We start from the raw sequence: 16,711 nt of genomic DNA, 5'->3' as shown, positions 1-16,711 counted from the left end.
CACAAACTCACACTGTCAGTCCTCTTTGTCTCTTTGGTCTTCACACGTGCATGCAAGAACATACACATATTAAATCCCTTTTTTAAAGCTAACAAATACGCAAACACACACACACACGAGAGTACACATGTACAGATACACACTAGGGATGGAGGAATGCATTAGCTATCTGCAAGAGGCTGCATCAATGTTCTTTGCCTGTTTTTGACAAATTTGTTTTTACCTTAATAGGTGCCCTTATTGTTCTCCCTTATTAGTGTTCAAGACATCGAACCCAGCTTGGGTTTGTCTAATGACTTCGTGTCATGAGGACACTGTGTGCTCCAACCTGAGTTTGGACTGTTTTGGGTAGTTATTGCTATAATAGCTTGCAGATGCTGGGGAGGGTTCTTTCAACATGTGAATATCAACAATCGTGTTCTGTGATACGCTTCAGTAATATATACTAAAGGCCTTTCCTTTATGTCGGTGAATTTCTTTTCAGCCATCTGATTGGAGCAGGTATCTGGTCCATCTGCAGTCTCTAACTGAGTGATGTTGTGTACTGTCGAACTGCAATTACGCACAGCAGATCCACTGCTTATATTTTCTGCAACTAGCATCAGACCGTTGTAAAAAAAAACCACAGACCCCCCCCATGCTTATATTCACATCAAACATGCTGTTTTGATGAATTATTCTACACAGTTTCTTCTACACATCAACAGGCGTGTTGGAGATGGGAGGCATTGAAAAAAAGTTCACACAGCTCCACAAAATATTGCGAATCTCTTAAAACTTCTCGCTCCACTTATAACTCTCTCAGGCCTGTCTGTTCCTATCAGTCTTTCACTCTGTGTATTCATCCTAAACATCAGTTAAGTGGGGTAACAGCTGCGCTTCTTTAAAAGAGACTGGCCAAAGTGTTGCCTGGAGCTCCATGTTTTTAATAATAATAATAATACAGATAGGTGAAAAACTGTGATGAGCAGCATGATCTAATAGGCATTATTCGGTTTCCAAACTAAAGTTTTAAAATTTCTGTCCCACTTCTTGTGAGGAAAACTCTTTGAACAGTTCCCTGTCAGTGTGTCATGCCAAGCATGTGCGAGAACTACGATGGCTTACGCAAACACGCTATTGGTCCTATCTAGAGCCACCGTTTGATTTGCCCATGCTAGACTTCTGTAGAACAACATGGTGGACTAAACAGAAAAGGATCTGCTCCATATTAAGATGTAGATGGCTCATTCTAAGATAAGGGAACACAATTATTTTTATTTTCAGGTTATTATAAACTAATGAAAATATCGTTATGAATATTAAATACAATTTCTGCCACTAGAAGCCCTTAAATGCTTTACACTAAATGTTAAAAGTATATAAAAATACTTGTAACATGTTGTGTAACATGGTTTTCCAACATAGTCTGAAAAAAAACTCTGAAAAGGGGCTGCTGGCAGATCTACTCTTTCTCGCTCTCTGAGGAAATCTGAAAAGCAAAAGAGAATGAAACAGCAGCATGCATCAAGATCGCTAGCGTTAGAAGAAAAATCGGAGAGATTCAGCCGTACATGTTTGAACCTAAGTCAGACCCAGACTCTGAGTCTCTTCCAAAATCTGCGACTAGGAGACATATCTGAATGATAAGTGTAGTTCTCTGTTCTTGAGGTTTTAGGTTTCTTTTCTGATGTTGTGTTAAAGTCTATTTCTCCATCATTGTGTGTTTCCTATTAGTGAGGTACCTAATCTAATTTGCCTAGTGAATGTTGGAGTCTTAGATTTAGTGAAACGAACAGTCATTGCCCTCTTCAGTAGAGCAATGCAAGAACATCTCCCTGTTGTCAAGCTTTGCACAAATGCAAATCATTATTGTCAATGTCAGACATTTTAGGGGACATAAAAATAAAAAAACTTTTTTTTTAAGTGGAGGGGGACTTTAATCTTAACAATAATCTACTAATAATTGCAAAGGATCCAGCAATACGAAGTTTTACTCATTGATAGTCCTTGACTAGACTGAGTCCTTGGTACAGTACTGTACATGTTTCATTAAGTGCTTTGTTGTCTAGCAGTAATTTGTAGATGCAGTATGCGATGCGGCAGAAGGAGCTCACATGGCTGCGAGCGCCACGCCTGTTTTGTTATGACACTATTAAGCTTCATTACAAAAGTCTTAGATGAGACAGATGGAGCATCTCTGACCCCTATGCTCTTGAAACTAAACTCACAATGATGAATGCAGGGAAGGACAATAATGTTACAGTCAACTGAAGCAAAATGTATTCTGTCAGTGCCCATGTTGTCAACTTTGAGCAATGAGCCACAATGCACAAGGGTAAATGTCTGAAAAAAAGACACTTCATTCTACTTGAGATTGTCAAGGAAAGTTACTTTTTAAAATGCAGCCAGCAGGCCGGCACATCTCACCGACTGACAACCAAAATGTCTAAAGCACCCTTACCCTCATAGGAAACCTTGAATCCAAGGGAGCCACTGGTGTCGTCTGTTTTGAAGTTGAGCCACATCTGGTGACTGGTGCTAACTACAAGGTCTGGAGTAGTGGTACCAGAAAGGCTGCAGAGAGACAAGAAGACATTGTTGTTAATATGCTGTATGTTTGTGCTACAGTGTGACTGCAAGGTGTGTCACATGTAACACCTGGATTAGTTTTATTTTTTCAGTTATTATCAGCAGTGTTTGCACTTACTGCATGAAGAGCCAGAGGCCCTGTTTCCACTGCATCATTAAAAAACTTTCATGCAAGCAGCAAAAAAACCCAAAACAACACCTGAATTTATATATTAAACTATCTGCCTTTTCTCATCAAAGAAAAGTGCTCTAAAACTGTTGCAGGCAATCCCAGTCTTAGAGGACTTTTTTTTTTTACCCTAACCCTTTAATTCAAAACAGTTGGAGACAAGAAAGTGGAAAATGAAGGCAAGATCAGTCAATGCCACAGAAGTAATTTAATCCTATTTGAATAGTAATTCCCCCAACTCTAATTAGGAAGTGTATAGCTGTGGAGTAAGTGATTAAGGGCTCTAATTTTAGTGACGGCACTCAGAGGATGGTGGGAGTGGTAAAGAAGTAATGTCTGGATAGGTTCAGTCTCCGTTCTTGCAGTTTCTGTGAACTTGTCTATGAATATGTGGGAGAAAAGATGCAATATGTAGTGTGTACAAAGAAGTACAAGAGCACACCAGATTATGGGTTGGTGCCATTTAAGATAGTCTATCTGCTCCTGACAATTATGTTTTCTTCCCACATGAGGACATCATTTCCCCCATGGGAAAAATGTTTGTGGCAGGCTCAAACCAAATCGTTCTCTTCTATTCTCAAACTGTCAGTGCACGCTGTCTTTCAAGTGAAAAGAAGAGGCTTGATTGGCTGTGACTCGCCACCTATTAGCAACAACATTTAGACTGTGCTGCTGTAGGGTTATATGCCTTGACCTTAAAGTTCCAAAAAAATAATATCCTATAGCCTGTGCATGCTTGCCTGCACCACTGATTCACAAAAAAACCCTCTTACATTAAACTGTGCTGATAGCTGCAGTTTATTCTCTGGTCCTAAATTGTTCTAGTTTGTTTGTGTGCAAGAGCACGTCCGACCTCAATGACAGAATTGCTCGCTCCACTTTGGTATCATAAAGAAGTCCATGAGTGCAGAGGGAGTTCTTAATTGAATAGATTAGGTCATTTTCAGTGTTTGTTTGTTGTGCAAATATGTGCACAAAACTGTTAAAGTGAGGATCATCTTCACTTATCAACAAACCCCTCCTCCACAAATCTCTCCCTCATTTATCTCCCACCTCCTCCCAGTTCCTACCCAAGCGAGGCAGTCTTGCATAAAAATTGATCTATAAAAACTTTATTAAGGTGGTAAATTTCAGCACAATTAATAACAACATCCTGCGGATTGTTATGGAGCATCTGCTAGCGCAAACTCCATTAGGGGGCATCAATATGCAGTTCGCAATGCTGCACCACATGGCTGTGATCTTGTTTTTAACATTGAAAAGAGTGATGATTGACAATGTGGTGCAGCATCTATTTTTCATGCACTACTGCATCAGGTGGTGATGAAACGAAAGAGAAACAGTACAACAGAGAGCGAAGGGCTGGAGGGTAAAGGGAAGAGAGAGAGGGGTGCTGCCCGCTGTAGGGAAGTTGAGGAGGAGAAAAGGCAAGTGTGCCAAAAAAGAAGAAAGGTGAAGAGGAAGGAGAAACTAAAAGACGGAATATGATTACATGGAAAAGGAGTAGCAAAAATGATGATGACTGCTCGAGACGGCGGTGCGAAGTAAAAGCCAGAAGAAGTTAGAGAACAGAGAGGGAAGATTAAAGGCAAAAAATAGAGGTCAAAGGAGTCACTCACACGTGGAAGATGGTCTTCTGGTCTCCCACCACCTCGCCGTCTCCCACCGTCAGGGTGTCATACCCTCGCTCCAGGTCAAAATCCTCAAATGTCAGCTTGATCACCTGGACAACAGAAGGGACATTGCTAAGACAAGCGTAAACGACAGATGCTTGAATGCTCCTGACACCAGGTGCAGAGGAGAGACCTCTTCCCATCTGTGACTTTCTCTCACTCTGTCTATCCATCCATCATCTATCAATCTCTTTTAAATGTATGTCTGGCACAATTCCATCGACACACATGCACCAGCTGTGCATATTATATGTTAACTTATATCCATAAATTGCTATGAATATATTTATTTTTCCGCAAATACTCTCACACTACCATAAATCTTCATCAGATTCCAATCACAACTTTTATAAAGTGTTTGTGCAAATGATCAGTTTGGAGAGTTTTGCTTAAGTATACATGACTGTGTGTGTATATTTTGCTACATCTCACTTCCTATCAGGTGATTATGAACTTTCCACCACTAATCAAATATCTGATTACCTGCCAGACGGTCTGCATGACCCCTTCTCTTGCTCATCAAATCAGCAGGTCACAGAGGCCTCTGTGGCCTATTAAGCCAGACTTACAATGACTTTAAGCACATCAGGAGATGTGGCAGGGAGTCTGAGGTTGTCCACAAGGTGAATCTATGCATCATAAAGGTGACTCAAAAGTTTCAAAAAGATTCATGTATTGGATTTTAAAAGTGAGGGAAAAAACAGACCTATTTATTTCATCTCATTTCTATGCTGCATGTGGGAGCGTGGGAAGAGAGGGTGGAACAAGGTAAGAGAATCAATATCCTAGCTGAAGGAAGCAAGGGGCAGTGCTAATAAAGACAGACAGACAAAAAAGGTTTGATTATGATAGTGCAAAATGTCGATAAATACAGACACAAAAGCTGGGTAATGTGGGAGACTTAAATATAAATAAATAAAAAAGCAAAACAAGGACTGTCTTTGTCTCCTATTGTAAATTGGCTGCCACTGATTTCCGCCAAATTCTTAATGTTTCCACAGGGCTGAGAGAGCCAGGCCTAATGAAAAAGCTTATATAAATGCAAATTGCATTCTGTCCTATGTTAAACCCAGTGCTTAATGAAAATTGCCAAGGTGGAGAGAGGAGATGGATGGTGTGTAGGCAAAATAGGTCAGATCACTAGATAAATAGAGTTTCATACCACAAACTCATCTCCCATCTGCCAGCCAACAGGTGAGGCACAGAGGGGGAGACATACACAAGAAAAGAAAAAGAACAGCAGCCATATATATATATACACTATGTTATTTGCCATCCCTGACGTAATGTCTGGCATTTTGGATGTTTCAGACAGAGACCCCAGTGTCCCTGACACTGACAGATAAGCACTTAAAAGATTGTTGACAAAAAAAACAACTGCATTTGGTACCTTCAGGACATTATGAAGAGTCAACGCTTGACAAGAACCCACATTAGTAATGATGTCGCAGGACTGCATATAGGTCTGGAAGAGTTGTGTCACGTCCTCCCGCCTATTTTTGCGGTACTGCCTCAGTCTCCTGCCTGACCTAAAGTCTCCTCTGGCTGGGCCTATGCGGACGGGCAGGAATAGAAGCCCATTACATCTCTAAACAGAAAGAACAGCCTCGCTCCATCTTCATCTCGCCCAGACAACAGCGCGAGAGACAGCCCAAAGTACCGTTGTCTGTTTCAGCAAGCTGCCTGCCGAGTATACCCAAGGGTGTCTATGTGTGTTTGTATGCATGCAAGCAAAGGGCGGGGTTGGGTGGGTGTGCACTGCATCTGACTACCCTTTCTGCCTCGCCTCTTACCTCACATAACCTCAACTAAACTGAAAACTGCACAATGAGAGAAGGATGTGTGAAACCAATATGTTTGAGTTCAGAGAAGGATATTTGCCAGGAAAGCAGCTGGGTGGCCTTGAACACAACTCCAAAGTCAATGGTCTGAACAGAGTGGCTATGACACTTTCATGATATCCTCTGAGCATGCTCTCTGAACGTCTCCATTACTCCTCCGTCAGTTTTTTGCTCTTTTCGCCTCACTCTCACCACAGGTGTTTCTAACAACTCTCTTTGTCTTCTGTTGGCTCAGTTCCAGTGCTCCTTTCCCCCACTTTCCTTATGTCTCACATTTTTCTATGGGAGTGCTTCTGTCACACAGTTTTCCGCAGTCCCTAGAATGTCCTGTAATTATTAAAAATATAAAATGAGTCACGTGTCGGAGAAGAGCGTCCTCTGGAATTCCTCTCTAACAAGTGTAAACACACCACTCACCTGATTTACATACTGCTGGAAAATTACAGTGGCAAGAGGCTAAATTATCATTGCACTAATGCTAAAAAGGACAGTGCAACCATGAATTAAAAATACATAGAATTTTTCCTCTTACCTGTAGTGCTATTTATCAGTCTAGATTGTTTTTGTACGAGTTGCCGAGTGTTGGAGATATCGGCTTTGGAGACGTCTGCCGTCTCTCGAACATAATGGATCTAGACGGCACTTGGCTTGTGGTGCTCAAGCCATCCTGATCAATTATATTCAAGGTAAGAGGAAAGATATGCATTTTAAGATTTTGAGGCAAACTATCCCTTTAAATCCTGTGTTTCATGACTTTTACCTTAGAGGTGTCTGTGGCTACGATGACCCAAGTGCAGTTAGCATTGTTGTCATACTGGACTGGGTAGTTTGGAGATGTGATGACTCCACTTGGTCCTCTCAATTGACCTCCACACATTGGTGCTACGAGGGAAAGACACAGAAAGAAGCAAATGTTTGACAGTTTGAACTTAAACTTTCTCATTTAAAAACCACAAAAGACACAGCATCTGTCAAACCCACTCCTGTACAGCATCTTGAATACACAAGTCGTGCCGACAGCTAGTTGAGCCGATTCATTCTTTAGTCACCTCTGCCTCCACCTGATAAGCTCTCTTATTACTCATACTTGCGAATGTATTTCTTGTCTTGTGTATTATTTGTAATAAATCATTTATTTGTGTTTTCTAAAAACCCTTATGGGGGTTGCAAAACTCTCAATTCAATCTTTACCAAGTGACATGGATAGCATCCTGAGGAGAATCCTAATGAGTAGAAGTGTCAAATACGATTGTGTAATGAATCAAAATGCATTTGTCTAACTTGAGGTTCTGTCAGTGTTCCTGACTAAACTGTAAGCAAGCATTGCTAAGAGAGTTCAAGCTTTCTGGCAAATGCTTGGTAATGATGACTTGTCCATTTTTTTAAAACATCATCAAATCATAAACTAAAGAGCATTCAGAATAAACAAAACTGCTCTGTTTCCCCTGAAAACACTTGTCTTGCCAATGTAGTGTGCCACCATGAAAAACAGACCAATAACAGATTCAGTCATATACATGAATTGTAGTTTTCCATCAGGTCTAAAATATACTGGGGAGTAAACATTGTCAAGGTAACTTATTATAACAATAAAAAGATGATGACATCAGACTGTCTTCATGATCCTCTAACACTGTTTCAATGTTTCAAAATAAATTTAGGCAGCCATAAATATAGTGCTGTGGACTTCATCCTGGGGAAAAATACATACAACAAAATACAAATCAAGGATCACACTGTGACATTCTTATTGAAAAGAGTAGGTGAGGAGTTAGTAAACCAAACTTTAAAGGACGATGTGACTTCTTTATCGAGGCCCGAGGGTGTCTGCATAGCAGAACTGTTTAAACACTCCTTCAAATTAAAGCAGAATTTCTACTGAGTACTTGAAGGAGAGTGAGTGTGTACGTGTGTACATATATGGGGGATAACCTGAAAGTATTTGAAAGGACCTGAACCGGCCACCCAAATTTTAATGAGTTATGTCTAAGAGAGAGGTCCTTCGGGTGCTCAAGCCCCACTCAGTGGCTCCATGCTCCACCCCTCTCTCACCAAATCACCCCTATTAAAATGAAAAAAGAACTTTGGGGAAGTTAAAGGGAGAATAAAGTAATTAATTTGAGTTGTGCTGACAGTGAGGGTGACCTTAACGAAAATAATACAGCAGAGAAGATGTCAACTGAATTTACCACGTCCTCCTATTTTTTCTTAATCACAAGGATCATCTTGTCTGATACATCCCACTCTGTGTGTTCAGTGTTAGACATGAAAGTGGGACAGGCCACCTTGCAATCATACTCCATGAACACAAAGGAAGTACAGATGCAAAGAGAACCAAGAATTTCATGGAGAATGAATTTGCAGCCAGAGATGGATTTTTTTTCCTGTGCTAATGATAGTGCTGTACAATTTAATGATGACTAATGCTAATTAAGGATACAGAGATTCAATTATTCCTGGATGATGTTTAATCTTTATTGAAGCAGAACAAAGACACAGTGCCAAAGGTTAAATGAGAATGATGGAGTGAGATACTCTTACAGGGCAATTTCACTGACATTATTGTGGATGTTGTGTCAATTGCAAATGTTCTTTTACATAAAACACTCTCACAGGCTAAATTACTTTTTTGTGTGTGGGTTTTTTTTTTCAGTTCAAAGAAGAATAAAAGAAAAGAGTGTCAGAACAAGGCCTTCGTGGCTGTATTTGGTGTCACAAAAAACATCCTTTTGTTTTTTTTGGAAATACAGGTGACTGACAGTAGCTTGGATAAGACAAAGCACTATCAACCCCTACCCACCTATATTATCCATCTGAGATCATGCCACCCACTCCGTAGTGCTGTAATCTAATTTTGGTGCAAGTGGATCAGTCCAAGACAAAAGAAACAATGGCGGTACCTGTGGAAAGCTGGATTTTAGACAATGCATTAACTGAAGTGGAGTAACAACAGGGGCGTATGGGTGACGTTAGCTGCAAGTGATTACATTAAACAAATCCTCAGAGATGAGGGTGTTCAAAAGACCTGATGGGGAAACTAATATAAAATGGTTGACATAGTGGATGAAAAAGTCTCCTACTATCTGTATTTATACTTTGATGAAAAACCTAAAGTTGGTGCAGCTCCAACGCTACTTATCCAAACCTCAAAGACAATTTCATATGAGCTGCTCTGTTGATGCACTCTCTCATGTTGTGACTTATCAACATCTAAATCTTAGAACTGCTGAGGAATTGTTTGGCCTAATTACTTGAAACACTTACAAAGCATTTTTTGGAGTAATGACAAAGCATTTTGTGCTGTCATATTTATTCAACAAGCAAACTTGTTAGCATGCATTTGCAAGTTTATACATCCAACAGTCTAAAGCAACATTATTATTCATTTGGAAATGTGTTTCTTTCACCTGGTGAATAGAAATTAAATATTCACTCTCTTTTAGCTCTGCTTTTGGTCTCTACAAATTCTTGACAAAAATATCTGGCCGCCAAACGGTCTTCTATCTTTAATGAATAATGACAAACTGTGTTTGTCTGCCGTCTTTTTTGTAACTTCTTTGCCGAAAACAGCTGCATGCTGCAGCCTAAAATGAATCTAGGAGAGCATTTAAAGTGAACAAAACCAGTAAAGTCACGGGCCAGGCAGCTGAACATTGAATTGAAACTCACTATGAAGCTCTGTCAAGCAGAGGAACTCCATTTATGTTGTCACATTGTTTTCACATTGTTATTTGATGCATTGCCATCACAGACATATCGATTCAGAGGCTTTCATGTTGGCCTGTGCTAAATGTCTAATTTTGTTAATTTTATAACACATTGTTTGTAGTTGTGTTACATACAGCAACGTTAAAATGCCATGGCTCATGCTTTGTTTTTTTGCCAATATGAGCTGCAGTCGTTACAAACAAGAAAGCCTTGCGCTGATCAAAGATACTTCATTTGACTATTTCTCTCTGCCCGAGTGCTTTCAGATTAATACCGACAATCAGAACTCTGCTGAATAGTAACCAAAAAGAATTTCAACCAGAAGACAATGCCTTTAAAACACTTTGATATGTATTGTGCAGTCTGCAAAAATGAAATATTACAGTTTGGAACAGTATGCTGAACAAATTATTAATTGGACTTTGGGGGTTTCGGACTTTTTACATTTAAACTCTAAGAGAACACCACCACTAAGTTAAAGTCAAATATTAATATTTCCCGCTCCAATGAATACACTTCACAAATCAGATACTCATCAATTAAACCAATTATACAACACAAAAAAGTCCAAAATCAAATCTACTCTGATTAATTCGGTTCGCTGAAGCTGAAAACTGAAATTGAGGAGAATAAGAGCATCAGCGATACCTCACAGGGAGCCTGACCGCTCTTCCTGCCTGTCACAAAATGGTCAGAAGTGAGGAAGACATGACTGATGGGCAGCTCTATGCCAGCATGACTAAACAGCAGGAAGCAAAAGGATGTTGGCCAAAGGTCAAAGTCAGGCCAGTCACAATAAAACGGTGAATGCTTAATCCAAAAAAAAATAAATAAATGAATAAATACATGGACTGGGCATCTTCACAAGATGACAGCACAAGCAAACATGTCAACGTCAGCCCACCCAAGTATGAATATATATGAAATTCAGGTCACATTAAGATGACCACCATTACACATGTGCACAGATGGACGACCGACGTGTCAATCCTTACCTCTGCATATGGGTCGATCGTCACTCCAGCCTACATAACTGTCTGTCACTCTGAGACAACTGATGCTCTTTGAGCCCTGCAGTTCATAACCCTCGTCGCAGGAAAAATGCACTGTGGCTCCTCGCCTGCAGTTAGATTGCATGCAGAGAAAACGCATTAGCATCACAGACCTTTCCCGTAAAAAACACTTTTCAGCAGTGGGAGAGCACATGAGGTGAGAGTACCAAAGAAAAATGGTCACTGCTGGAAAAAAATACACATATTTCTTAGTCTACGCAGAGTGTGATTTCCAAAAGTGCTCCATGGTGGGAGGCGGATGATACCCATTTGTCTGTGTTATAGCTGACCACTGATAGAGACAATAGCTCTGACAGGAATGAAACTCTGTAATCCCACCGGTAATACTGCCATCCCACAGAGGCAGCCTATTAGTGTGCAGTGGCTCAAATGGTAGGGTATTTGTTTTAGAGCACACATTTCTCTATCAGGTTTGGTTGCAGTGGCTTTATGGGGCATGACATTGGGTAATGTGCTGTATGCTGAACACATTTCAAGATGCAGGCCCTGATTTGTTGCAGCACCCGATAGTTTCCTCCCAGCTCACTGCTGATTAAATCTCAACTGTGAACAAAGTTAAGATCTTCAACAGTGAACTGGGAGATCATTTTGGAATTACTTTGGAATTATTTTTAAAAAAGCCAATATTTCCATTTAATGTTGCCCCATTATACCAATAGTGCATTTTTTTTAAACATTTGGAAACTAAATTTAAAAAGTTACCACTTTCAAGAGACATTGGAAGGGAAACTAATTAAAACTCTGGTGTTACTTTATTTAAACACAAGACAACTGAACTGACAATGAAAGTACGAGAAGTACCGTTTAAACAAGTTAATTAGGCTTAGACAATTAAATCATAAAACTTACAAAATTATAAAACTGAAAGCTTTGTTTTAAAGTTACTCAGTTGAAGAATCGTGACAAAAGTCACAAATTAGGCAAATGAACGCAATATCTACTTTAAAAAGTACAGAAACAGAAAGAAATTATCTTGACTTTTTTTTTAAAAGCCATATGCGTTCATACTGTATAGCTCAAGCCAATTTAGTAATATAGCTAATAAAGCCATATAGGGTCATCTTTTGTCTCAAAGGAAAGCGAGGTCTTAGAAACCTGATAATCATCTTTTCTTACTAGAACATACTGTCTATCATTCACAGTCTGTCAATCAGCCTGTTCTTGTTGAGGAATCTTTTATCTTCTCAGTTTAACTTGCCACCTAATTAATTTCTCCTGAAATCATTCTTTGGGTGCTATTACCTGAAGTCTGAGCCTTTTCTTTTTCCTCGATCTGGGATCCCCGGGTCTGGACACATGTTGTGTCCCTGCGCAACACCCATCTGAGACACTAACAGGAGAAGACAGAGAGAAAAAGAAGAGTAAGAAGAAGAAGAAGTAAAAACAGTGGAAAGTAAAGATTGCACAACAAAGGAAAGTCTATACAAAATTACTTATCTTGATAATGTTCCATTTTGCTGCATTTAGGATTATTTCCATACATTTTAGCATACCTATCAGTTTTTAAAAGATGGTTGTAGTACATTGCCTTGCCAGTGTGAAAATGGTTAATGGTGACAGACTTCCAACCACACCCCTCTATTTGTCCTCACATGTTACCTGCTGTTAGGTGTCCGTGCAAACTCTTTCAAGAATATTTTCCAAAAGAACAAAAACCTAATAAAGTGAAAAAAAAAAAAAAAAGCCTTATTGTTTCCTTTTTTTGTTGTTGTTAATTTTCTGCCCTCTGGTGGACAATAATCACTTCATCATTACAGAACAAATGTATGTACGGGTGATGAGTTTAAGCTGCCTTTCTTATTGTCACACAAGAGGTGCCTGATATTTACATGGCACTAGCTTTGCAATCCATCCATTCATTCATTGGGCATTAACCTCGACCATTTCCCTGCTTAACATTTATCACCAAGTACATTTTATTTCGGTGCACATTCCTGATGGTGCTCTGTCTAATCATGTCACTGGGTGCAAAACAGTGAAAGGTAAAAGTGCCAGAAGGGGACACAAAAACTTGGCCGACCAGGAGAGCCCATCTGACTGAGAGGGAGGGGTCAAAGGTCTGGAGGGCCTAAGCAGTGTGACACCTGCTCATTGGCCGGGGTCCCAGTCTGAGACAAGACAACAATAAATTTAAAGACTCACTGGTGTCAGCAAAGGCAATGACAAAAATAGCGTGAAAAAAATCAAGGTAATGAACTGTTTTACTTTCACTCAAAAAAGTATAAAGGTGCCTGCCTTTCAATTAGGAGTTACAGGCAGTCAAATAAAATAAAACAAAATACTGGAGACAGGGAATTTTAAAGTAGAAGCAGGTAAAGTGAAAATAAAAAGCATTAAAGCAATGGGAATAAAAGAAAAGACAAAAAAGTGAAAGTGAAGAGACATGTGGATTAAAAGCAGAAGATAAAGTCGGAGGTAGAAGTGGATAAAATGAATTGTAAATGGCCTTGAGGCAGGATTACCATTAATGCACCTCTTTTTTGTTCGACAGGTTGTTCTTAAACCCTTCAACATCCCTCTGTGTCGCTCAAGTCAGGTGACTCATGGCTGTCAAGTTGTTAATGTTACAGATGTTCAAATAAAGTTGAATGGGATAATGAACAGCGAGCTCAGACAGAGGGTGAGTTGGAACAAGGGCAAGGAAGACTGTCATGGTGAAAACAGCAACCAATGCAATTACCGCTGTCCATTTGCTATTAGAACTGCATTTCTAGCACAGACTGTGTCCTTTGTGTCTGTGCCTCTTACAGCAGTCAGCATTTGCCCTGTTCTCTGGCCAAGGAGTGGAGGAAAAAAAACTTTTAAATGACTTTGAAGAAAAGTTGAGAGTAGTGAAAAGACTGTCTTGAATCTTCTCTGTTAGAAAGACAAACCAGTAGAGACAATAGTTGTTCCATTTTTTTTAAGACTGATGCTATTCACAGGGATATTTACTGTGTCAGGGTTGTTTTTTCTTGTATGGAGGTCAGGTCCCAGTGCAGCTCTACCTGCTGCTTATCCGTGAGCAAAATGTTTTAGCCCTAAACATCACTGCATACTCATGGCATGACAGCCACTGGTTTAATTCTGCAGTGTGGTGAGAAAAATAGTTACAGTGGTGGTGAGTGAACACCTGGTACCCCTGCCAAAATCTTCCCCCAAGACAAATAAGGATAAAAAATAGCTTGTTAAAATTAACATGATTAAACTACTACAGATTAGAGGTGAGAGATCAGAGGTGCTTTTCATTTGGCAAGGTAGATCTCAGTTCACAGTTGTTGTATAGTTTTCGTCAAAGGTGCTGTATGCAAAAAACAGCGGATATCTAGTGTTTCCACCAGCAGGTTGGTTTGGTTCGGTTCAGTTCAGTTCAGTTCAGTTTAGTTCAGTTTGGTACGCCTTTTGCGTACCAAAAGACCTTTGCGTTTCCACTGTGAAAAGTTGTGGATTCATTCCCATTTTTGGTCTCCCCTCTGCTTGGTATATGTAGCATACAGATCTGGTATTAAAAAGTGGAGCTAGAAACGCTGCAATCTGTTCACTGGTCAGAAGAGAATCAACACTCTGTGCTCAGAGCTGAGCTGTGGCTGGTTTAACCTCTGTTCATAACCTTGACAAGTTCAACATGCAATAGTAAACTAGAACTATAAAATGAAAGGATGTTTGTCAGCTTTTAGCATCAGCTGTAGACTGAGAAACAACTAATGTCATTCACTGAGCCGACTGGCAGTGACTTAACTCATAATGTTACTCAATGCATGGGTTGACGACATGAATCCATCAACACACCTTAAATTTCTATATTACAACTTTGACTGTCTTATCTGTTTCCATCCCTTAGATGACATACACTTTTAGTTATGAGTGGATCTTCCAGTGTTTAAAAAATGTGAATATTAATTGCAACAAGATTATGTAAACTGCATATATACTAATCCTCACTTTGAGTAAAAAACTAGGCGGAGCAGCGTTCCAGTGTGCTCCGGTGGCACCAAACCCCTGCTCTTGCCTGACAAGCAGTCTATGCACAAACCCACTGTTTATCGAAACTGGCTAAGAGACCCTCATGCCAGCTTGTTTTTAATAAACAGGATAATCGGATGCAGACTTCATTTTGTATCACTGGTGGACAAGAAAATACAGCAAGTGCTGCTGGATGAAACAGTGGGTGACAAAAACGCTAAACAGATCTAGAGTGTAAGTACCTTTTCATAGTTGTTACTTTTGGTTCCAAACTTACTATATTGAAAGCTTTTGATGGAAATACAGCTTATGATTCAGAGTTGAACTAAGATTGCCTCCACATGGCTCTCAACATGGAGGTGGCTGAGCCACGGCTAGCAGTGCTAACAGCATGAACAGTGCTGACAGAGGTAACAGTGTTAATGTATGGAGCAGCCCGAGGGTGGGCGTCGTGCTTGCACTGTGACAACGTTCTGTCACCATGGGTTGGGAGAGCGTTATCAGCAGTAACCGTTGTATGAGTGCAGTGTAGAGTGGTGGCATTTAGCTAGCCTATGGGATACACACACAGGGAGTCACATGCACTTACATCCATACCACAGCAAAGAACAGAGAGGGATTTCAGACCATCCCATTTGTTTAACATAACTGAGATTTACATTTTCTAACTTACACACTGATATCTTGTGGTGGTTGTCTTTGCTGGGCAACATCTTTACACCTCGAGACTTAAGTTCAGTCATCTTCTTCACTGTGGAGGAAAACAGAGCAGAGAAACCTGTAAGGCAGCAGGAAGTGCAATACATTCCATTACATCTTATTATATTACATCTGCCCACATTGCAGCAGATACAGTATATAACATCTATAATGTCCCATGCATCATTGCCTACACCCACTGCAGGTATGTTCATAGCAGTTTTGAGAAAGCCATTAAAAGCAGTTTCCAAAACTTGTCAAAATAAGAAAAAATGCTAAACTTTTCACAACAGAACTTTTTTACCTTCAAAGGATCTACTGCTAGCATTCATTTATTTTAACTTCCCAAAAATTGCAGATTTAGTATACATAAAAGAAGCTAAACAATGTACCATTTATTCACAATCTTGTGGATAGAAAGGTATAGGGAATAAGATCATTATCAAATCATTAGTATTAAAGAGCAGAGTATACAAGGAGCAAAGCCACAAAGTTTAATACAATAAAAATATGATGTTTAAATTATTAAGTTTGCTCATAATTGCAGAGAAAATAAAAAACGAAGCCATCATAGCAAAGTAAAAGGCTCATCTAAATGCATAGTTATTCACCAATTTCAAAAACACCATCAGCATTGTCTGTGCACCTCTTCACACTCATCCTATTTAATTACTTTGACGGTTCCTGACAATGGAACTTGACTTGTTTTGCATAAATGTGTTTTTATCCTTTGCTCAGTTTCAGCTGCATTGTAATTCAAAGCTAATCTGAGTTGTGTGTCAAAAAGTCTATTTATTACACGTCTGAAATAAAAATCATAATACACAAGCTCTTTTCAGATTTGAGATTAGAAAAGGAGGAAAAGGGTATTATTATGTTCCTAGTATCGGAACTAAGGTATTAAGTGCAGAGTTTGATAGGGAAAATCAAGGACACTGAAGAAGATAATATAATAGAAAGACTTATAGAAGGCATTCAACCAATGGCCATTTCATCACAACAAGATGCTGCTGCAGTGGAATCATGGGAATGTCA

General features: G+C 39.6%; 1 protein-coding gene across 1 annotated transcript in view; it reads right to left on the bottom strand.

Annotated features, from left to right (window-relative positions):
- The window catches only part of csmd2 (CUB and Sushi multiple domains 2), a 285,801-nt gene that overhangs the window by 137,165 nt on the left and 131,925 nt on the right, over positions 1–16,711 (bottom strand). The window contains exons 7-12 of the mRNA XM_042506230.1: positions 15,651–15,728; positions 12,278–12,365; positions 10,958–11,082; positions 7,015–7,136; positions 4,360–4,463; positions 2,444–2,556 (exon numbers count right to left, since the gene is read on the bottom strand). Coding sequence (XP_042362164.1) covers positions 2,444–2,556; positions 4,360–4,463; positions 7,015–7,136; positions 10,958–11,082; positions 12,278–12,365; positions 15,651–15,728 — 630 coding nt within the window. The remainder of the gene's footprint in view (positions 1–2,443; positions 2,557–4,359; positions 4,464–7,014; positions 7,137–10,957; positions 11,083–12,277; positions 12,366–15,650; positions 15,729–16,711) is intronic.

The sequence above is a fragment of the Plectropomus leopardus genome, chromosome 18 (assembly GCF_008729295.1).
Source record: "Plectropomus leopardus isolate mb chromosome 18, YSFRI_Pleo_2.0, whole genome shotgun sequence".
In the NCBI taxonomy this organism is placed as follows: domain Eukaryota; kingdom Metazoa; phylum Chordata; class Actinopteri; order Perciformes; family Serranidae; genus Plectropomus; species Plectropomus leopardus.
This window is presented reverse-complemented; position numbering and strand designations above follow the sequence as displayed.